The sequence below is a fragment of the Oncorhynchus keta genome, chromosome 7 (assembly GCF_023373465.1).
Source record: "Oncorhynchus keta strain PuntledgeMale-10-30-2019 chromosome 7, Oket_V2, whole genome shotgun sequence".
Taxonomy (NCBI): Eukaryota; Metazoa; Chordata; class Actinopteri; order Salmoniformes; family Salmonidae; genus Oncorhynchus; species Oncorhynchus keta.
In genome coordinates, this window is record NC_068427.1 from 10,355,944 (window position 1) to 10,379,058 (window position 23,115).

At 41.5% G+C, this 23,115-nt stretch overlaps 1 protein-coding gene across 7 annotated transcripts in view; it reads right to left on the minus strand.

The window, feature by feature from the left end:
• LOC118385967 (kalirin-like) overlaps positions 1-23,115 on the minus strand; it is a 304,704-nt gene that overhangs the window by 5,310 nt on the left and 276,279 nt on the right. For 4 of the 7 annotated variants that reach the window (XM_052521955.1, XM_052521952.1, XM_052521956.1 and 1 more), the window contains 18 exons: positions 22,761-22,879; positions 22,365-22,431; positions 21,544-21,647; positions 20,915-20,984; positions 20,668-20,754; positions 20,430-20,522; positions 20,234-20,284; positions 19,871-19,948; positions 17,992-18,177; positions 17,587-17,758; positions 16,592-16,833; positions 15,909-16,162; positions 14,124-14,259; positions 9,701-9,760; positions 7,975-8,002; positions 7,548-7,710; positions 410-531; positions 159-290 (listed from right to left, as the gene is read on the minus strand). In XM_052521955.1, the coding sequence (XP_052377915.1) occupies positions 159-290; positions 410-531; positions 7,548-7,710; positions 7,975-8,002; positions 9,701-9,760; positions 14,124-14,259; positions 15,909-16,162; positions 16,592-16,833; positions 17,587-17,758; positions 17,992-18,177; positions 19,871-19,948; positions 20,234-20,284; positions 20,430-20,522; positions 20,668-20,754; positions 20,915-20,984; positions 21,544-21,647; positions 22,365-22,431; positions 22,761-22,879 (2,164 nt within the window). Of the gene's footprint in view, positions 1-158; positions 291-409; positions 532-7,547; positions 7,711-7,974; positions 8,003-8,157; positions 8,437-9,700; positions 9,761-14,123; positions 14,260-15,908; positions 16,163-16,591; positions 16,834-17,586; positions 17,759-17,991; positions 18,178-19,870; positions 19,949-20,233; positions 20,285-20,429; positions 20,523-20,667; positions 20,755-20,914; positions 20,985-21,543; positions 21,648-22,364; positions 22,432-22,760; positions 22,880-23,115 lie in introns of those variants that run through there. The other 3 variants (XM_052521953.1, XM_052521954.1, XM_035773242.2) reach the window with 3 other exon arrangements.

Genomic DNA, 23,115 nt, shown 5'->3' on the forward strand with positions numbered 1-23,115 from the left:
TGAATTGTAGGTGAAGTTGGGCCTAGATGGTGATCTTGGGTCAGTTTTGCATTTCCCCTACTAATGGTTAGGGTTAGCATTGGGGAGGTGAGGCTGATCCTAAATCTGTATCTTAGTGCAACTTCACCCCAGAGCCAGAAGAGATGGGTCTACTGTACCTTCCTGCCTGTACTCTACTGTGTAGCTGGATACGGCACAGCTAGCTGAGCTGGCAGGGGGGAGCCAGTGGACGGTCACCGCATTGCTGCAGGCCTCCTGGGCCACGGGCCTCGCAGGTGCTGTTGGGATACCTGAGAACAGACATCAGCCCGACATCAGTAGTCTCCATGGTCATAAAGAACCTCACATCCTACCTCATTCCTCCCTACATCCCATCATCCATAAATCCCCTCTCTTCCTTTCCTCTTACCTTGGACTTTGATAGAGGCAGAGGAGGAGGCAGTGCCATGGTCGTTGACAGCCATACAGGTGTAGATGCCAGTGTCCTGGGGCATTAGGTTACAGATCTTCAGCAGAATGTCACCCGTATCCCTGGAGACAGACAGAGAAGAAGAGGCCAGGTTGGATTGGTTGCTGAAAATGGAGCTTGACCTATGTTACATTTGAGTTCAATCCCAAATGACACTCTATTCCTTACATAGTGCACTACTAAAATAGACCGTAACCCTATAAGTCCTGGTCAAAAGTAGTGCACAACATAGGGAATTGGGTGCCATTTGGGACAGAACGTTGATGTATGCTTTAGCTGATTGCTTCTTTTACTGAGCTCCATCTAATGTTCATGCTCGTCCCCCAACAACAGGTTTAGTCTACAATGGGATTAGGCTACAGGCATTACCTTTAAGCAATTCTCAGACAATAGATTTGAACTTTTCCCTATATAGTGGGGTACCACTGGAATGGAACTATCAAACATATGGTTTCCCGGAATTGGACACGTTCCACTTAATGTATTTGAGCCATTACTATGAGCTAAATACCTGCGTTCATCTAGACCAGGGGTTCCAAACTTGTTTCCCCAGGGCCCCCTATATAACATTTGAAAAATGTCAAACTGGAGGGCCTAGTAAAATGTTGTTGTTTTGAAGCTAATTTCCTGCAATTTTACATAGTCTAGCAAGACTCATGGCATCTTTTAGGTAGGCTATTTAATGATAATAATAATGGTTAAGGAAAATAAAGTTTAGATCTAATTTCCCCAAATGTTATTCCACTACCAAATATGTTATATGATCAATTTATATGAACCCTCAATTTAATTATACATATTCTCTTTTACAGAAAGTGAATAGATCAATTGATAGTGACAGTCACACATTGTATAAGATCCCTTTCCAAGCAAAGTCCGATTTCTTTGACTCCTCGACTTTAGAACGTTGTAGCTCAGCTTCTGAATGTCATAGAGACAAACCATTCTCGTGCATCAGAGTTGTATCTTCCTCGGGCATTTTACTACTTGTTTCTAGCCTAAAGCATTGTCGATTTCTGTTTAGTTTTAGATCGATATCAACAATTGCGAATTGTAAAAAGATTCATTACAAAATAAGGAGAGCTACCTCCTGTAGGTTTTCGCTCTGAATAATCTGATTCAGTTTATCAAACAGCTGATTATTACAATTAGGTGCCATAGATTAGGGTTGGAGTGAAAACCTACAGGACAACCTGCATTGTCATCTTCTGTACGTAAATCCGAGACACTGCTTTTAGTATGATATGTTTGTACGATATAAGTACCTTCAGGAAGTATTTAACCCTGGACTTTTTCCACATTTTGTTGTGTTTACAGCCTGAATTTAAAATTGATTGAACTGTTTTCTCTCAACCATCTACACACAATACCTCATAACAACAATGTGAAAACATGTTTTTAGAAATGTTTGCTAATTTACTTGAAAATTAAAAACAGAAATATAGCATTTACATCAGTATTAACACCCCTGAATCAATACTTTGTAGAAGCAACTTTGGCAACGACTGCAGCTGTGAGTCTCAAAGCTTTTCACACCTGGATTGTGCAACATTTTCCCATTTATTATTTTTTCAATTCTTCAAACTCTGTCATATTGGTTGTTGATCATTGCTAGACAACCATTTTCATCTAGATTTAAGTCAAAACTTTAACTCGGCCACTCAGGAACATTCACTGTCCTTGGTAAACAACTCCAGTGTAGATTTGGCCTTTTTTAGGTTGTTGCCCTGCTGAAAGGTGAATTCATCTCCCAGTGCCTGGTGGAAAGGAGACTGCACCAGATTTTCCTCTAGGATTTTGCCAGTGCTTAGCTCCATTCCATTTATTTTTGTATCCTGAAAAACACCCTAGTCCTTAACGAGTACAAGCATACCCATAATATGATGCAGCCAACACTATGCTTGAATATATGTAGAATGGTATTCAGTAATGTGTTGTATTAGATTTGCCCCGAACATAACATTGTATTCATTGTATTCAGGACAAAAAGTGAATTGCTTTGTCAAATGTTTTGCAGTATTACTTTAGTGGCTTGTGTGAGAGCAAAATTGCAAGATTATGTTATAATGCTGTTATTGCATCAAATGGTTGTTTTACTCAACAGAATAAGGGGTTGTTAGAATGCTCATCTGTGTGTGATATCTGTGTGTGACCTCAACCCTATAGAAAATGTGTGGGCAGAACTGAAAAAGTGTGTGCGAGCAAGGAGGCCTACAAACCTGACTCAGTTACACCAGCTCTGTCAGGAGGAATGGGTCAAAATTCACGCAACTTATTGTGGGAAGCTTGTGGAAGGCTACCTGAAACATTTGACCCAAGTTAAACAATTTAAAGGCAATGCTACCAAATACTAATTGAGTGTATGTAAATGTCTGACCCACTGGGAATGTGATGAAAGAAATAAAAGCTGAAATAAATAATTCTGTCTACTATTATTCTGACCTTTCACATTCTTAAAATAAAGTGGTGATCCTAACTGACCTAAAACGTAATTTTTCCTAGGATTAAATGTCAGGAATTGTGAAAAAACTGAGTTTAAATGTATTTGGCTAAGGTGCATGTAAACTTCCGACTTCAACTGTATGTTGTTGGACATTGATCTAGTAATGACATCAGGATAATTTTACCTTGTTATGGAAAAAAAGAGACCAGTCATATAATATAATATGGGAGTGAATCGTTTGACTCGGTGGCGAGATACATGTTGCAGTGTCTGAAGGTGCCTGGGGGTTTCATTGTCTCTTTGAAATGTTTTCCGGGCCTGTGGTCTTGGGGAGAGCAGTGAGTGAGATTGAGGCCAAAAACTACCAAATTTAATAAGGCCTGGCCATTTGTGTGTTTTTACCTTAAGGTTTGCAAATACACCCCCCCCCACACAACACTTGTTATGACTTTATTGGTGTTTTTAAAATACTATGTTTTGATTTTATTGTAAGTGTACTATTTCATTTGGGGTTAGTTATCTTAAAAGGGGCACACACAGACATTTCATTTTCTGAAGTTTTCCTTTTCAGAGTTTTAATTGAACACGTTAATTATTTTCGTAAGACATTTACTGGAAACCTGGGATATGAAATGTTTGACTGTTTCTTATGAATTCGTCTAATATAGTAAGAAACACTTCTTTGGAGGGTTTGTACGACCTCTGTCCTGACTTTCCTGTGTGGTTTGATCACTCTCACTGGAAAGCCATTTGGATAATGAATTTAAGGTCATTTGTAATATTGATAATTATGATATAGTTCATAATTCTTTGACATATTTGTGATTTGGACCAATGTGAAGAAGTCTATTTTCCTATGACCTTATGGGTATACCTTTTTGTTCTTTATGGAGTTAAGGGTTAGTGTTTCTATAGTTCTATTTTGACCAGTAGTAGTATTGTTTTTTTTACACATTACTCACATGGGGAGTTGTGTGTCAAAATGGGGGAAGTAACAGTCCTCTGAGGTTTTGGATTGAAGTTTACACACCTGGAGTGATATGTGAAGGAGTGTATTGTTGTCTTGTTTGTTCTGTTCTGTTTTGATACAAATCTCACCAGATTAGGTCTGCTGGATTGTTGGGATTTCTCCCGGTGGGTTATAGGTCTAACATCCTGATCCTGTGGCTCTGCGATGAAGTTGCCAGTGTGACGGGGAGTATAAGCCCATTTGAAAATAAATAATTCAATTCAAAGGGTTGTTATTCTCTTTGACATATGTTTAGACATTGGTATTAAGAATCATTGGTAAAAGTAATAATTGATCATATAGTCAATGCTTGTCTGGATTTCCCTGAGTCAAAAATGAACTGAACTAAACTATTGTTCTGATCTGTTCTCTCTTGAGGTTATCACGAAGGGTGACGTGAGTCTGTGTCTTAATGCACGGAAGAGATAATGCAGCCGAACCGTGGGTGTACCTCAAAACCCCTAATTGACTGGAGAAAAGCGGGGGGAAAAGCGTGCAATACGGCCCTATCCGCACCACTTCTACCGAGAGACCTTGGTCCTGAGCCAGCACCCTGTGTGCAGCGTCCAATTGGAGCCATCAACTGCTTTTCTCTCAGGAGTGTGACAGGTGTCCACGTGGAGTGAGCATGGGGAGAAATCTGTTCCAAACTTCTCTTATGTTACTGCTATACTGGTTGACAAATGACAAGACATAATGGGTGGTAAAGGTGGTGGCGGCTCAGGTGAGACATTGAAATTGGGACATTATCATGGGTCATCCACTTTGAACTGTAAAGCTATCGGAGGAAGGCAATGAGGAAGATGCCAGAAGAATCAGTGCCTGGAGGGGTCAGGTTGATTGTAGAGGTCTACACACTACATAAAATGTATAGTAAATTTAGATTAAGAATGCATTAGGACACTGATCTGTAATTATAATCATGATAAGTTAAAACTACAATTATAGCATAATTATACTGTATGTTAATGTAAATGTACATTCTGCCCGTGTTGATGTGCGTTAAATTGAGGGTTTTTGACTGAGTGACGGGACTCATTTAAATCAGCATTTGTGGATTCGATTACAGGCTCAAAATGGCCAGAAACAAAGACCTTTCTTCTGAAACTCGTCAGTCTATTCTTGTTCTGAGAAATGATGGCTATTCCATGTGAGAAATTGCCAAGAAACTTAAGATCTCGTACAACACTGTGTACTACTCACTTCACAGAATAGCGCAAACTGGTTCTAACCAAAATAGAAAGAGGAGTGCGAGGCCCCGGCGAACAACTGAGCAAGAGGACAAGTACATTAGTGTCTAGTTTGAGAAACAGACGCCTCACAAGTCCTCAACTGGCAGCTTCATTAAATAGTACCTGCAAAACACCAGTCTCAACGTCAACAGTGAAGAGGCGACTCCGGGATGCTGGCCTTCTAGGCAGAGTTCCTCTATCCAGTGTCTGTGTTCTTTTAATCCCATTTGAATCATTTATTTTTATTGGTTAGTCCTAGATATGGACTTATTTTGCAACTTTGACTAGAAGGCCAGCACCCCAGAGTGGCCTCATCACTGTTGACGTTGAGACAGTAATTAAATAATGTTTTATTGTTTTGAAGAAATGTAAAAGTCTCCTTTTGATTACAATAATTCCACCACACTTGTTGCAAACAAATACAATCTAATTTTATCGGTCCATACACATATTTGGCAGATGTTATTGCGGGTGTAGCGAAATGCTGGTAGATATTGAAGACTTGCGCAAAGAACCTCACTAAAGATGGCAGTGATGGGATTGAACCCAAGCCTCCGTAAAGACTGGAGCCTTAACATGGAGCCTTAGAACGCCTGGCCATGCTACCCAGCTCTAAAAGGTTGCATGTTTTGGAATATTGTTTATTCTGTACAGGCTTCCTTCTTTTCACTCTGTCAATTAGGTAAGTATTGTGGAGTACAGTGACTTTATCCACATTCTGCTACCTTACGGCCTTATTCTAAAATTGATTCAATTGTTTTTTTGGGTCACCTTCCTGACCAAGGCTCTTCTCCCCGAATTGCTCCATTTGGCCGAGCGGCCAGCTCTAGGAAGAGTCTTGGTGGTTCTAAACTTCATCCATTTAAGAATGATGGAAGGCCACTGATCTTGTGGATCTTCAATGCTGCAGAAATGTTTTGGTACCCTTCCCCATATTTGTGCCTCGACACAATTCTGTCTCAGCTCTACGGACAATTCCTTCGACCTCATTGCTTGGTTTTTTCTCTGACATACACTGTGCCTTTCCAAATCATGTTCAATCCATTGAACTTACCACAGGTGGACTCCAATCAAGCTGTAGAAACATCAAGGATGATCAATAGAAACAGGATGCAACTGATCTCAATTTCGAGTCTCATAGCAAAAGATAAAGGTATTTTTTTTTAGCTTTGTCATTATGTGGTATTGTGTGTAGATTGATGAGCATTTTAGATTAATCCATTTTAATGTATTGGAAAAAGTAATGGTTTCTGAATACTTTCCGAATGCACTGTAACTACAATGTTGTTGATCCATCCTCAGTTTTCTCCTACTGTATCACAGCCATTCAACACTGTAACTGTTTTAAAGTCACCACTGGCCTCATGGTGAAATCCCTGAGAGGTTTCTTTCCTCTCTGGCATCTAAGTTAGGAACGATGCCTGTATCTTTGTAGTAACTGGGTGTATTGATACACCATCCATTTTTTTACCCATCTACCAATAGGTGCCCTTCTTTGCAAGGCATTGGAATACCTCTCTGGTCTTTGTGGTCAAATCGGTGTTTAAAATTCACTGCTCGACTGAGGGACCTTACCTTACCTTGTATGTGTGGGGTACAGAGATGAGGTAGTCATTCCAAAATCATGTAAAACACTATTATTGCACACAGAGTGAGTCCATACAACTTCTTATGTGACTTGTTAAGCACATTTGTACTCTTGAACTTATTTAGGCTTGCCATAACAAAGGGGTTGAATACTTATTGACTCAAGACATTGCAGCTTTTCATTTTTACTTAATTTGTAAAAAAATAAATAATAATAACATAATTTCACCTTGACATTATGGGGTATTGTGTGTATGTCAGTGACCCAAATCAATTTTAAATTCAGACTCTAGCACAACAAAATTTGGAAAAAGTCAAGGAGTGTGAATACTTTCTGAAGGCACTGTATATTCATTTGTGGAAGTCCATCATCCATTTTGTATTATATGTTGCAAATTGCAATTTGTTGTGGCTAACATTAGCTAGTCTAGGTGTTAAGGGTTAAGGTTCAGTTAAAGTGTTATGGTTAGGAGTTAGGTTAAAGGGATGAGTTAGGGTTGGGCAAGGGTTAGCTAACATGCGAAGTAGTTGCAAAGTTGCTAGTTAGCTAAAATTGACGATGAGTTTCGAACGCTCAACCTTTTGGTTGCTGCACAATCGTGTTATACCCTCGACCAACCACCTTTTTTGTTTTTTTTGCATTAAGTAACCACACCAAACGTAACATACAATATCATACTGATTTGAGTATCTTTACAATGTTATGTCTAGTCTATGAGACAAGACTGTACAGGAGGGTAGCGCTCCAGGAACAGGGTTGGAGATCAGATCTAGAACGTCTAACTAGAAACCTTATAGTCCATTTACCTAATGTTGATAGTGAACCGACAGTTGTTGACAACCGGGCTCTGATCGGGTCCTTTCAGAGTGATGTTGGGTTTGGGACGTCCACACACTTTACAGCACAAGACCACCGTCTCCCCAAATGCACATGTCACATCAGCTAGTGGTATCAGGAATTCTGGAGCCACTAAATACATTCACACACAGTGTCAGCTAACCACAACACATTCTAACAACAAATATACGCTACAACCTAAATGACACACTAGATAGAGCACTACTTTTGACCAGGGCCCATGGAGCTCTGGTCAAAAGTAGTGCACTATTAGGGAATCGGCTGCCATTTGAGACACAACCAGACTCAGGATCCATGACATATCAGTAATTAAGTGATTGATTTCACTCTTAAGCATTGAAATGCAGGGGCTTATGTTCTGATAGTTCATCTTACCTTCTTGTATAAAATTGGGGTTCATTATCTGCAAAGAAAAGGTACGGCTGTTAGGCAATATGAATTAACTAATGTTCTTGTTTGGAATACGCACTGTTTTATAGTGAGTGAATACATACATACCTCAGAGAGGTCTGTGTTACAGTTGTGTACTACCATTTAAACATAATTTGCAATATAGGCTACTGTACAAGGGCATCGTACCCCACATTTATTTGTGACATTTAGGCATACTATGCCTTTAAAAATCTTCAAAAACCCATTTGAACAAAACGCATAATAGAAATATTGTTCTCAATAAAAAAACAGCATGGGATGCAAGCACCAGGGGATCCAAAAGAAGATGGGTCAGGAGTAGTAACATGCTTCAAGGGGTTTGTGAGAGGTTTTTTTTTCACATTCATGAACCTATTCCAAGGTAGGAACACTAGGTTGCAGTAATGCTCCATGGAAACCACACTGCTACAAAAGAAGAGAACATGTGGATGCTTGAGATCAGACAAGTGGCACATGCAGCACCTACAAAAAATATCACTAAAACTGCTTTAGGGATATAATGACATGAAATAGGAACAATTGTATTGAAAATCAAAAAGGATGGACGTCTTTACAACAGACTAACACACCTGCTGATAGGTCAAGTCTGTTAAAGGCAAAGGAGGATGCTTTTCCAATACAATGACCACGAACTGGAACGGAGGAGGAACTTAGAGCATTTTCAATAGTAATATGTGCCATTTAGCAGACTATTTAGCAACTTACTGTTGGTTGTGCGTGTATCTATTTTTAATATGGGTTGCCCGTGAAGGAATTGAACCCGCCATGCTCTACCAACTGAGCCACACAGGACCAAGCGAGCTTTAGAGGGGAGCAGGCTGGTTTAGTTTATTAGGATCCCAATTAGTTGTTGCTCATGCAGCAGCTACTGTTCCTGGGGGTCCACAGGCTGTAGAGGAGTTACAATTATGCAGGTGAGCACAAGACGTTGAAAATACATATTTTCAACCAAAAAGGCGCATTTGAAACGTTTTTTCTTTTGCTCATGTGTTTCAGGGGTGTAATCACTAGGAACCAAACAGAGCCAAATGGAAGAAAACGGTGAGGGACCTACCTGACTTTGTCCAATATAAATGATTTTTTTCGCTGAAAAACATCTACCGTTTGGAGTAAACGGTTTCTGTTGCAATACGTTTGACTAATGATTACACCCCAGGTGCTTATCTGATATATTAATATTGTGCACCAATCAGTGGCTAATGCATTTACAAACTCCACCCATGGCCTCATTGAGGCTGGATCCAGAAAATGCTATCAGATAAGGAGCAGGAACAAAAATTGGTTCCTGTTGGTTCCTGTTCAGGGTACATTTTCAAAAGGGCCGCCAGTCCACCCATTGCATAACCATTGACTTGGAAGAGGATGTCTGTTCTAGTGATGATATTTCTATGGATGAAACCTCTGTATCTAGTGCAACAATATGTGGAACCTGGTGTTTTGGGAGAATGCTCCTGACCACAGTGAAAACCCTTAAGATGCTCTGTGTAGTTTCCTCTTGCTAATATGTAGACTTCCCTACGAGCAAAAGACGTTGAAAAGACGTTACAAATATGTTTTTTTGGTTGAAAAATATGTTGAAAAGACATTTTCAACTTCTTGTGCTCACTGGGTTAGCTACAGAAACTCAACTGGGCAGCATGCATGACGGCAGATCAGCGTGTACTACTACCTCCATGCTAGTTTTGGGGAGTTCATCATCGCAATCTGACTCCTCTGAGCTGTTTGACTCCTGCGGTGTGGGATGAGAGAAAGCAAAATTAGAGAGGTTACAAAGGCCCTGGGTCCCCAAGCTAGAGGCATGGTCAGGGCCCGTATTCACAAAGTGTCTCAGAGTATGAGTGCCGATGTAGGATCTGTCCATACAATCTTATTCATTATGATCGAATATACTATATACTGATACTAGCTCAGTCAGCACTTCCACTCAGAGAAGCTTTCTGAATGTGGGCCAAGGATTCTTTGTATGCTATTATACAACGAGTGGGTCTAATCCTGAATGCGGATTGGTTAAAACCGCATTACAGCTGGTGTCTATTCCACCGGAATAAATCTATGACTTAAAATACCTATTTACTCTGTTCCATCAGACTGTGCAATCCACTGTCCCATCAGCCCAGCCAAGCAATTTACAAACCTATAAAAAGCATCTAGAGATTATCTCACATTTCTTTTAGACTAACATTTAGTTTTCAACAGCAGAGATATGTATAAAACTTGCTGTCGTTTTCTCCGACATTTGCAACACTGTTTCAATATTCAAATTCGATCTCCAGCTGTCCTATTGTAATAAACGGGAGTCGGGACGAGACAAGACAGGCAGCGTTTCTCAGCCAATCGAAATCATGAATCGGCTGGCATTATTTTTATGGATATATACAAAGAAATGTCACCTGAAAAAAGGTACAACAAAACTAAGTGCAGCAGGTTTGCAGTCTTTCCAGCTTCTATTTGAAGTAATTGTGTTCACTGTGTTGTTAGCTAGCTCCTTTGAACAACAGTGTCCTGACAAGAGAGCACATTTTCTATGCCAGGCGAAATCTCGCCTCATTAGCTCATTGTTTTGGGTGTATACAAATATTGGACAGCTGGAGATCAAATTTGAATATTGAAACAATGTTGGAGAGACCGACAGCAAGGTTTACAAATAGCTACTTTGCTGTTATTCTAGCTGCACTTTTTGATGTGACTGTAAATTAGCTGTTGTTGTCTCCCTTGCAAGCAAGGGATAAGAACGTTGCCAGCCAGTATGGCAATGGAACATTTAGAACGAACGACTGGGTCGCGTCCATACTGTACATACAGAACAAAAAGACTGAAAAACTGGGTCGCGTCTCTAGCAAACAAACTGATAGAACAAACGAACGATCAGCCAGTTTGGGTAGCAACCCTAGATTTGTGTCAGGACGATGTCTTGTGCAAGGATGAAATGGTATGAATAAATTCTTCAAAGTAACATTTTTTTTAATGAAAATAATTCAATCATTATTTAAATATGTTGGTAACCTGTTGAATAAAAGTGATAATGCCAGAGAACTGGATATAATATATTGGCACCCGTGCCATTATATTCTCCAAACACAGGCTTTTAGGGGCATTATCACTTAACTGTGTATGGGATTTAGGTTCATCCTTGCACAAGACATAGTCCTGACACAAATCTAGGGTTGCTACCCAAACTGGCTGATCGTTCGTTTGTTCTATCAGTTTGTTTGCTAGAGGCGCGACCCAGTCGTTCGTTCTAAATGTTCCATTGCCATACTGGCTGGCAACGTTCTTATCCCTTGCTTGCTAGGGAGACAACAGCTAATTTACAGTCACATCAAAAAGTGCAGCTAGAATAACAGCAAGGTAGCTATTTGTGGCACACGTGCCAATATATTCTCCAAACACAGGCTTCTAGGGGCATTATCACTTAACTGTGCATGGGATTTAGGTTTACTAGTAAATATAGTGCTAAAGACAGAGAATATGTCTTGTGCTGAATTTCAAATTCATCCCATAGCCCATACTCCCCAAGCATTCCTGTATATCTGAAAGGATTGGATACATACGCCTACAGTGCAAGGTAACTAATTGTTTTATCTTGGATGGCCTATGGGGATAAGGGCTAGAGGTCCAATCCAGCATGTAGTATGTGGGAAGGCTTGAATGTACGAAAAGAAAGAGTGAATCTGCAACGTAGAGTTGCTTGGGAACGACCGAGCCTATTGGAGGTAAATGTATGAATATATACATATTGGATGAGCTGGAAAATGTAGCTACATTAAATCATAGAAATTATAGAGCTGACACCTGAAACAATGCAATCTAACAAGATAATTAACAACACACTAAAGCAGACCTGTGATTCTATGTGCAGGTCTCTTTTTCAGTTCATATTTGATGATGGGAGAGTAGGGGTAGTGCCATAAATATTAAAACAACCCATGACGAGGACAAACTTGCAAGCAAACTTTGTGTGATTTTTTTTGAATGGTCATAATTGTCAAATTAAAACAATGTACTCTAACATGCTTAAAATGATAGCTGGATTGGCAGATTTAGCATAGCATCATTTGGAATTGATATGGGTTTACTTTCAAATGCACTAATACTGTACATTGATACAGAAAGATAATGTTATGTACAGTGCATTTGTATTCAGTATTCAGACACCTTGATTATTTCCGCATCTTGTTACGTTAGAGCCTTATTCTAAAATGTATTAAATCGTCTTTTTGTCCTCATCAATCTACACACAACACCCCATAATGACAAAGCAAAAACAGGTTTTTAGAAATGTTTGCACAAAAAATTATCACATTTACATAAGTATTTCAGACCCTTTACTCAGTACTTTGTTGAAGCACCTTTGACAACAATTACAGCCTCGAGTCTTCTTGGGTATGACGCTACAAGCTTGGCACGCCTGTATTTGGGGAGTTTTTCAAATCTCTGTCAGGTTGGGTGGGGAGCGTCGCCGTACAGCTTTTTTCAGGTCTCTCCAGAGATGTTCGATCAGGTTTAAGTACGGGCTCTGGCTGGGCCACTAAAGGGTATTCAGAGACGTGTCCCGAAGCTACTCCTGCGTTATCTTGGATGTGTGCTTAGGGTTGTTGTCCTGTTGGAAGGTGAACCTTCGCCCCCAGTCTAAGGTCCTGAGCGCTCTGGACCAGGTTTTCATCAAGGATCTCTCTGTACTTTGCACTGTTCATCTTTCCCTCTTCCCTGACTAGTCTCCCAGTCCCTGGTGCTGAAAAACATCCCCACAGCATGATGCTGCCACCACCATGCTTCACAGTAGGGATGGTGCCAGGTTTCTTCCAGACGTGATGTTTGGCATTCAGGCCAAAGAGTTCAATCTTGGTTTCATCAGTCTAAAGAATCTTGTTTCTCATGGTCTGAGAGTCCTTGAGGTGCCTTTTGGCAAACTCCAAGCGGGCTGTCATGTGCCTTTTACTGAAGATTGACTCCGTCTGGCCACTCTACCATAAAGGCCTGATTGGTGGAGTGCTGCAGAGATGGTTATCTGTCTGGAAGGTTCTCCCATCTCCACAAAGGAAGTCTGGCGCTCTGTCAGAGTGACCACCTGGTTTATGGTCACCTCCCTGACCAAGGCCCTTCTCCCCCGATTGCTCAGTATGACCGGGCAGCCAGCTCGAGGAAGAGTCTTGGTGGTTCCAAACTTCTTCAATTTAAGAATGATAGAGGCCACTGTGTTCTTGGGGACCTTCATTGCTGCATACATTTTTTTGGTGTCCTTCCCCAGATCTGTGCCTCAACACAATCCTGTCTCGAAGCTCCACGGACAATTCCTGCGACCTCGTGGCTGGGTTTTTGCGCTGACATGCACTGTCAACTGTGGGACCTTACAGTATATAGACAGGTGTATGCCTTTCCAAATCATGTCCAATCAATTGAGTTTACCAATCAAGTTGTAGAAACATCTCAAGGATGATCAATGGAAACAGGATGCACCTGAGCTCAATTTCGAGTCCCATAGCAAAGGGTCTGAATTAAGGTATGTTTTTTATATACATTTGCAAACATTTACAAAAAAAACATGTTTTCCTCTTTGTCATTATAGGGTATTGTGTGTAGATTGATGCGGACATTTCTTTTTATTTAATCCATTTTAGAATCACATAACAAAATGTGGTAAAGGGGAAGCGGTCTGAATGCTTTCCGAATTCACTGTATAGTGAGATCCAGTTTCAGTGTGTTTTAATTGAACAGCTTATAATACCGTCATGCTAAACCCATACTCTGGAATGAGGACTTTCATTTAGGAGATAGCTTCATGGGTTCCAGGACATATGTTATCAAAATGGTGGTTTCACAGTGGCATTAATGTAAACAAAAGTTGTTCATTTGAACAAAAACAAAAGTTAGCTTAATCAAAAACCAAAACCACCACAATTCACAGACAAGAAGTCACTTGACTCGTTAGTGTCATGCATAAGGGGGAGTCAAACCAAAGTGAGAGCAGACAGTGAGTGCAGTTAGATGATCATGTTTAAGTGTTGGGAGATTATTAACATCACGGGACACAGGTGAGGGATTGGCAGCCAGGGTCATAGAACTCCATCTCCTCCGTTAGCCTGCTTACTCACTTCGACAGTGACCTTGGTGTTGAGAATCTCTTTGGGCTTACGGAGTCCATTCTCAACCCTTGCGTCACCACCCTTGCCATTGATATCCTTTTCTGTCCGCTTTCTCGAGCGCAGGGTATTCCATGAAAGAGATTTCCTGTTGTGCCAAGAAATGTACCAGTCAAATCCAGGCTTATTCACAGTGAGGGGAGAGGAGGTGCAGGGGGGGACTGAGTGGGGGCTAGCCAACTTTATTGAAAGAAAAGAAAATCAGAGTGAGATTGAGATCAAGAGAAAGCAAAAGAAAGAGACAGAAAAGTACCTACTTTGTAACAGAAAAACAAAAGGCTAATGTTCATATTTGTATCACAGTGTATTAGAAATTTAGACACACAAGACGGACAAGCTATTTAAATGTGACTTCTCCATATGCTACCATACCTTGATTCTCTTACACCATAGTGGACACACAATTTGTGTCAAAGCAGCATAGTTTGTTGCGTCTGACCAACCATTCAATGGCTCTACGTTGTCATGAGATTTTCAACGATGCTGCTTTGTACACAACCAACTTTTTGAGGACCGGTGGGGTTAGTACAAAATTGAAAATAAAGTTGTCTACTATAATAAAATCGGACTACGTCAACAAAACGGGTAAAAAATAAACAAATCATATAGAAAATGAATAAAGTGCTGTTGAACTACTCCTAATGTCTTCACTCCTTTATGTAGATCTCAGAAGTGGTGTTTTGTGTTTTGTCAATGTATTTATACACCACCGGGACCAGGTCCATGAGAATGATGATCACTTTAATAAAGCCCATGATTTAGAAATGGTCCATCATTGGGAAGAAATGGATGGCAAGCCACAATCAAACTTGATAGAGATCTTTACACATGAAAATCAACATTAGAAAACAACTGGTAACTGATTTCACTATTCATTTGATCCTCAATGTGAGATAAGAATGGAATCTAGGTCTAATGCTGTGAGAGCAATGGTCAGCGGAGAAAGGTACAGTTTGACTGCAGAGTTAGCGATATAAAACAACGTCACTGATGTTCTTCGAACGCAAACAAGTTCTACTTCTGTTGCCTTGCAAATGCATGCTTACGTCAAAATGGTCTTTTTACATATTTCAAATGCATTTCAAATGTCTAGTTACACTACAAGCACAATGATTAACATTGTGACTATCATTATATTGCACAACCTGCCTTCATTAATAATGGATTCTCTTAAATAGTGCAAAATACTTCTTACAGGAATGTACTGAAGAGAGTGCATCAGTAAACAAACCAAATTAACGCTTACAGTAAACCGCCAACATATCTGATAGTAGCAAAATAAAAGTTCTAAAAATAAAATAAAAACACAATCTGTACAAATTGCCATAGACAATAACACATTTTCTCCACTTTAAGAAATAGGCTTCAGTCCATCAGGCCGTTCTTTTCCTTTTTCTCTCTTTTTTAAACGTGTAAAGAAAAAAACGATGTTAGAAACAGAAATGAAAGTCCAGACCAGTCAATTCCACATTGATGTAAGATTTTCTCTGTGCGTTTTCTCTACCATGAAGCCATGATTCTCTACAGTCCTTTAGCTCTTTTCAGATAATTATTTAATAAGCCTTTACATATATTAACAAACAAAAAAAGGGAGAAAACATGACCCCTGTGTAGTCCAACATTTCCGAGTTAGTTCCCATTAAGGGGGTTGGGGGTAGGGATTGGAGCAGACAACTTTCACCTCATCCAATCAGAGCAGCTCCGTGGGTGTGGTGGCAGGGCTTACGGGACACTTACTTGATGCTTGCGTCAGCAGCACTGTCTTTGAGCGTTTTAGTGAGGGGTCCCAGGATGTGGCCTGGGATCCAGCCCTCGGCTGCAGGAGACTGGCTGTTGGCAGACCGGTAAACTAGGTACATGTTCTGCTGGTTGGTGGCCATGATCTGCACCATCTCGCCCTGGATCACACAGATCTCATTCTCCTTCAGTGCACTGTAGTCCTGTGTCACCATCATTGTGGAGGACATGCCGTTACATCCGCCGCCATGCTGCTGGGTGGGGGGTGGGGGTACAGGAAGGAGGATGATTATATTACAACAGTGGAAATCACAGCACTGATACAAACCTGTATACACATTCAAATAACGAACCTTTCAAAAGGGCCTGAGTCATCACATACAGTACAGTACATTGAGTCAATTCCTTAACTCTGACTTCAGTTCTTCTTGTCAGCAAGTTTGAACACGTCGTCTCCTGCTGAAACGCAGTAAAACTAGGCCAGCCATCAGAACTAATAATAGCCTGAATTCACACCTGCAATGTTCCAACCTCCTTAGTTCTGCAGTGCTAGAGTTTTGAGGGGGGGGGGGTAACACTAAGACCTGGGTGTGTCCTGGCAATTGGCATTGGACAGAACTGGACTAGACTGGAGTGATCTGGACTGGTGTGGTCTGGACTAGATTTAACTAGACTGGACTCACCCTGGTGGACTCGTAGCTTTCGCTGTGTTTCGTGGGGTCGAAGCAGGGGCTACCGTTGGAGGTAGATAGCTCGAGAGGGGTGGGGGTCCGTCCCGGTCCCGACAGGGGGGGCTTCTCTGCCCCCACAGAGGAGGAGGAGAGGGGTCTACTGTTACAACTAGGGGGGCGGCTGCCCGATGGGTTTCTGGTGAGGGAGTGAGAACTACCCTTCTCCTTCTGGTACTCAATAGGAGACTGCAGGGCTGTGGAGATAGTCAATTGTTACACACACTAGTTAATGGCAGATAATCCACATAATACCTGTGTATTCCGTGTCAGACAGATGAGGACCATGATAGAGGTGAAAACTACTCTGTGTTGAGGCTGTAGTTATGATGAAACCATTTGATTTAGCTAGGGTTGCACATTTTCCAGAATTCTTGGTTGGAAGTTTACCTGAATCAGAAGTGAATGAGCATGAATTCTGGAATCCTCCTACTTGGATTTCTTGAAATAATTCTGGGAATCTTACTAGAATCTTGCAACCCTAGAGCTGGCTAATGACAGCAGAGGTGTTTGATGGCAAGCGGTACCAGAGTGCCACGTCTAGGACAAAAAGGCTTCTCAACAGTTTTTACCCCCAAGCCATAAGACTCCTGAACAGGTAATCAAATGGCTACCTGGATTATTTGCATTGTGTGCCCCCCAACCCAACCAAACCCTCTTTTACGCTGCTGCTACTCTCTGTTCATCATATATGCATAGTCACTTTAGCTATACATTCATGTACATACTACCCCAATCAGCCTGACTAACCTGTGTCTGTATGTAGCCTCGCTTCTTTTATAGCCTCGCTACTTTTATAGCCGGTCTTTTTACTGTTGTTTTATTTCTTTACCTACCTATTGTTCACCTAATACATTTTTTGCACTATTGGTTAGAACCTGTAAGTATGCATTTCACTGTACGTGACAAATAAACTTTGATTTGATTTGTCAGGCAGAACATTCTCTCACCGGACAGGAAGTTGCTCTGGGCATCAAGGACCTGGCTGACATGTTGGACCCACACCTGCTTGATGTCCAGGTTGGCTGCCTGTAGGGTGAAGCGCTCGGCCGACCCTCGACACGACAGCACAAACTTACACGGGTCATTTTCCACATGCTCCTCCAAGCCCAGGTAGCTCACCTGTTCCAATGAAACACAAGCATGCTAACCCATCAATGCACAAATCATTATCAACGCAAAAGTAGGAAATAGGAAATTGTTTTCAGAAACAGCTCCAATAGAAGGTACCAGTTTGGCCAGTTTGGCCAGTTTGGCCTTTTAATCATAATGAATAAGAGGGGTCAGCACTCTGAGACGCTTTGTGAATGTGGGCCCTGATCTTATTGATTGTGGTCGTGGTTGACGTAATTCACCTTGATGCTCTTCTTGAACTGGTAGCCCGGCGTGGATGAGCCCTTGCGGAGGAGCTCACTGAAGATGACGATCTGCTCAAACAGGAAGACCCTGCGCTCCTTGCTGCGTGACAGAACGCCCGTATCCTGCTCTGTCACGAAGAATGTTTCCTGCTGCAGCAGCTTACCCTGGCTGGTCAGCTTACCCTGGGGGACGGAACAGGAACACACACGCGCAAACACGCACACACACACACACACACACACGCACAGGTTCAGTTATGACTGGTAGGCCTGATCAGCGACAACGATGAGACAGCCTATAGGGGAGGAGGTCATAGAACTGGCAGTGTGGTGCCAGGACAACAACCTCTCCCTCAAAGTAAGCAAGACAAAGGAGCTGATCGTGGACTACAGGAAAATCAGGGCCCCATTCACATCGACGTTGGCTGTAGAGGAGCGGGTCGAGCGTTTCAAGGTCCTTTGGTGTCCACATCACCAACGAACTATCATGGTCCAAACACACCAAGACAGCCGTGAAGAGGGCACGACAAAACCTTTTCCCCCCTCAGGAGACTGAAAAGATTTGACATGGGTCCTCAGATCCTCAAAAACTACAGCTGCACCACCGTGAGCATCCTGACTGGCTGCATCACCGCCTGGTATGGCAACTGCTCGGCATCTGACCGTAAGGCGCTACAGAGGATAGTGCATACGGCCCAGTACATCACTGGGGCCAAGCTTCCTGCCATCCAGGACCTATATAATAGGTGGTGTTAGAGGAAAGACACCCAAGTCATAGACTGTTCTCTCTGCTTCCGCACAGCAAGCGGTCCCGGAGCGCCAAGTCTAGAACCAAAATGCTCCTAAATGGCTTCTACCCCCAAGCCATAAGACTGCTGAACAATTAATCAAATGGCCACCGAACTATTTACATTGACAACCCCCCTCCATTTGCTTTGTACACTGCTGCTACTCGCTGTTTATTAGCTATATGCATAGGCCCTTCACCCCTACCTAAATGTACATTACCTCAACCAACCTGTACCCCCGCACACTGACTCGGTACCCCCTGTATATAATCTCGTTATTATAATTTTATTGTGTTACTTTTCATAATTTTTTTAACTTTAGTTTATTTAGTAAATATTTCCTTAACTCTTTTTGAACTGCACTGTTGGTTAAGGGCTTGTAAGTAAGCATTTCACGGTAAGGTCTACACTTGTTGTATTCGGCGCATGTGACCAATAAAGTTTGATTTGATTTGACTCAACGTCTATCAACACTGGAGAATAAAGCAGAGTCAGCCATCCCCAAGTCTGTCTGTCAACACAGGGGTATTACACGGTTCATCAGCCCCTTCTCTCCTCACCAGGTCATAAAGCTAACAGCAGACACTTGCGCTTGGTCCGAGACCAGGGTTGCGTCTCAAACGGCACCCACAGAGTGCTCTGGTCAAATGTAGTGCACTATATTGGGAATAGGGTGGCATTTGGGACGTAGCCCAGGCCATTGTCAAACAGTGCTTTCATCTCCCCACGGTTACAGCAGGCAAGGCAAATCTTTGCTTATCTTGGAGGTCAGAGATTTCATTTAGTCGTGAGTGTCGTCAAAGTGACTTTCACGATGGCTGTGGAGGAACAAACAGACTGAGCCCTGGCCTGGTTGTCCAATAAGACAGGTAACACAGCTTCATTATTACATTTTGAGCATGGGATTGAAACAAACCTAAAATCACAGCGCTAACTTCCTGTACACGTATGACATAACAAATCACATCATATCGTGCTGTTTTCTATTTAATGTATACGCCTTTATTGACTCCCTGGGAAACAGTGGCAATTGCTACTGAGTGGAATATCCTGGCTAAATAAATACATGACATGAAACTGTACAGCACCTCATAGCCTTGTAGTCTGCCAAGATTCATCATGTCATTGCACAGCTTGGGGACCTGGGACATTAAACCAACTGCTTTCTGTAAAACACATTAAGAATGGTGTGAGCATTGAAGTAGATATAGCCACGCTGACGGATACACAACACAACAACTAAGGTTACAACTTCCAGTAACTTTCCCAAAAAAGCCTAAGCTTTCCAGAAATCCTAGTTTAAAGTTTCCTGGAATCAGGAAGATTTCTGAAATTTTTCCCTACAGATTTCATGAATCTTCCAAATGGGATTTCAGAAAAAAAACAGGTATTTTTGGGAAACCCTAAACAACACATACTCTATAGCTTCAATCGCAAATCGTTTCTGTTACCTCCAACTCTTGGCAATCTAGTCCTGCTTTGGAACTATACTTCAAGAAGTCCTGAAGGAAGATACACATAAAAAGAGTGAAGTAATTAATAGGGTGAACAATAAAATAATGGAACGTTTGGTGTAAATCGAGTATATCTAAAGACTTGCATATTACAGGGTTCCTTGTATGCGGGAGTTGAGAATGTTAGCCTTACCTTTAGAAGTAGCTGATACTTGGTGATTCTCTGAATTGGCTTTATGAGAAAGTCACTTATGCCCAGTCTTGAACTGATCTCTTGCTGTAGGCCCTAAAGTAGAATTAGATGCAAATAGGATTTGGCTTATTTATAATGCAAAAAATATATATATATATATAAAACATAAAAAATATATATTTTATGCAAAGCCGTTCTCAGGCTGCTCAAGAATTCTCAGAAGTGTGGCATGGCTCACCTCGAAAAATGTGTCGTACTCAGCGACGATAAATTCAGACTTGGGCTTGTTCTGGCAGTAAACCACATACATGTGTAGTCGCCTCTCCTGTTCAAAAGGAGCCACAGTATTAGTCCATTTATTTTCCAGTTATATGGTTGAAAATGTCTGAAAAATACTTTTAAACCCCAGTAAGTCTGTTAAATGTGTCTAACATGAAGTTCTACAACACCCATCATCTCATCCGAACAACAAATGAGACACGTACATGTTTTATGAAAAGCTCAGGAAGGTGCTCGTTGTCTTCAAGACATTTCTCCAGCTCACCGACAAAAAAACTGTGGGAGGAAGCATTCTCTCAATCACAGTGTATGGTTATGAGACAAGCCAAAATAGTGGTATATTTTACTACACGCCTAAGTTTGGTCTTCTACCAGGGGTTCCCAACATTTATCCCCAGCACTACCTTTTTCACATTTGAAAAATCACCCCCTTTACATGTTTTTATGATTGCTCACTGAGATGGCTATATTAAATACACCACCAGCAAGGAAAATTGACAAACATGTTTTAAAGCTCATTTCCTGCAATTCGACATAGCTTTAACAATACTCATGGAGTCTTTTCGGCGGGATATTTAATGATAATAATAATAAATAAGGAAAATAAAGTCTAGATCCGATTTCCTCAAATGTTATTCAACTACCAAATATGTTATGTTATTTTATGATCATTTATATGAACCCTCAATTGAATTACACACATTCTCCTTTACAAAAAGTGATTTGATCAATTGATAGCAACAGAGTCACATTGTGGTCAAAAATAGTGCACCACGTAGGGAATAGGGTGGCATTTTGCACACAGACACAATCAGCAGACTGGAAAACGACGTACTCTCTGTGCCAGTCGTAGATCTGGTGAATATTCCCAAAAACCATTTTGTCTTTTCCTTTCATATCGTCAGGTACTCCCTTCTCCTCCATCTTCTTCATGAACTCCTACAAGGGGGAAAAAAAAGAATAATCAGACCGAATTCAGGTCGTGACCTTGATATGACTCGTCAAGGGAAACATGAGAGTCCGACAATAATCAGCAGTGTAAAACTATCATGTGGTGGAAAAAGAGTATAGGATTACTACATATGGTTGAATTCCTGGACTGCATCCCAAACGGCACCATATTCCGTAATTAGTGCACTACATTTGACCAGGGCCTATAGTACACTTTATAGGGAATATGTTGTCATTTGGGACTCAGGTCCTGGACGTGAGAAAACCCCTATGCCCTTATCTCCCTATGTAAGACAAAACCATACTCAAATGATGTTTTCTGAACTGCACATAAATATGGTCATAAGTCAGAGAGCTTCTCTGTGACTTTGACATAAATACCAAAGGACACAATGCAAATAGGACGACAACAAGGACACAGCCTGGCTGCTATTCCAGCACCAAACACTTGTATGTGTCCCAAATGGCACCCAAATCCCCATATAGTGGCCCATAGGGCTCTGGTCAAATGTAGTGCACTAAATAAGGAATGGGGTGCCATTTGGGACGCACATCTTGGAGATTTACGACTTCTAAAACTAGAGCAGTGACTGGTCACATTCCCGACTGTTACTAGGACACCACTGTTGCCTCTCTCTATCACGCTCCTTCTGCACTTTTGAGGCTGAATAGTCCCCTGCTAGGACGAGATTGTTCTCAACTCACCTCCACTACAATGCCCAAATCCTTGACATAGTCCTTCTCCGTCTGTACCAGCTCATTGAGGACAAACCTGAGGAAAAGGACAAGTGTGTTCAGTGACCTGAATACACACAGGAGGCAGCATTTCTCTGCAGAGTGAACCACCTCTATACACAGTCATGCTACAAACAAAGGGACTTTAACGTGGGAGTGTCAAGAGAGGCAAGGGCCCTAGTTTGTGTGCCACTTTCTCTCAAAGTGTGCACTTGAACACTCCCCTTCATGGACTTAAAACCAATGCATTGGTGTAATCACTGGCTGGAGGAAGTTTCCACCCTTGTTAAATCCATGATGGGGAGTGTGCAAATGCACACTTTGGGAATTGGGAGTCAGCCAGAAGTTTAGCTACATGTCTCATACATGCGTCCACGCAGAGCTTTGGCCTTCTGCTCCAGTTCAGGGTTCCTGGGCAGGGCTGGGCTGCTCTGTTCTGGAGGAGTCAAATTGGTGAAGCTGGGATAGGCACCTGGCTCCAGATTCTAACAAGGGGGAAGAGAGAGAGGATATGAAGCCAGAGGTCAGAGGTTATAGTCACACAGTCCACTGCTGTGACTCAGGGAGAGGGAACTGATGAGATCACTTTGCTTTAATGAGCTACATAATAAGTCTATGCATCTCAAAAACAGTGTTCGATTGTATTGTGCTCTTTTGGAAATGGCTCCACGTGCACAAAGCTGAAAGAGGGTTATCAAAAACATTGTCAAATTAACAAACA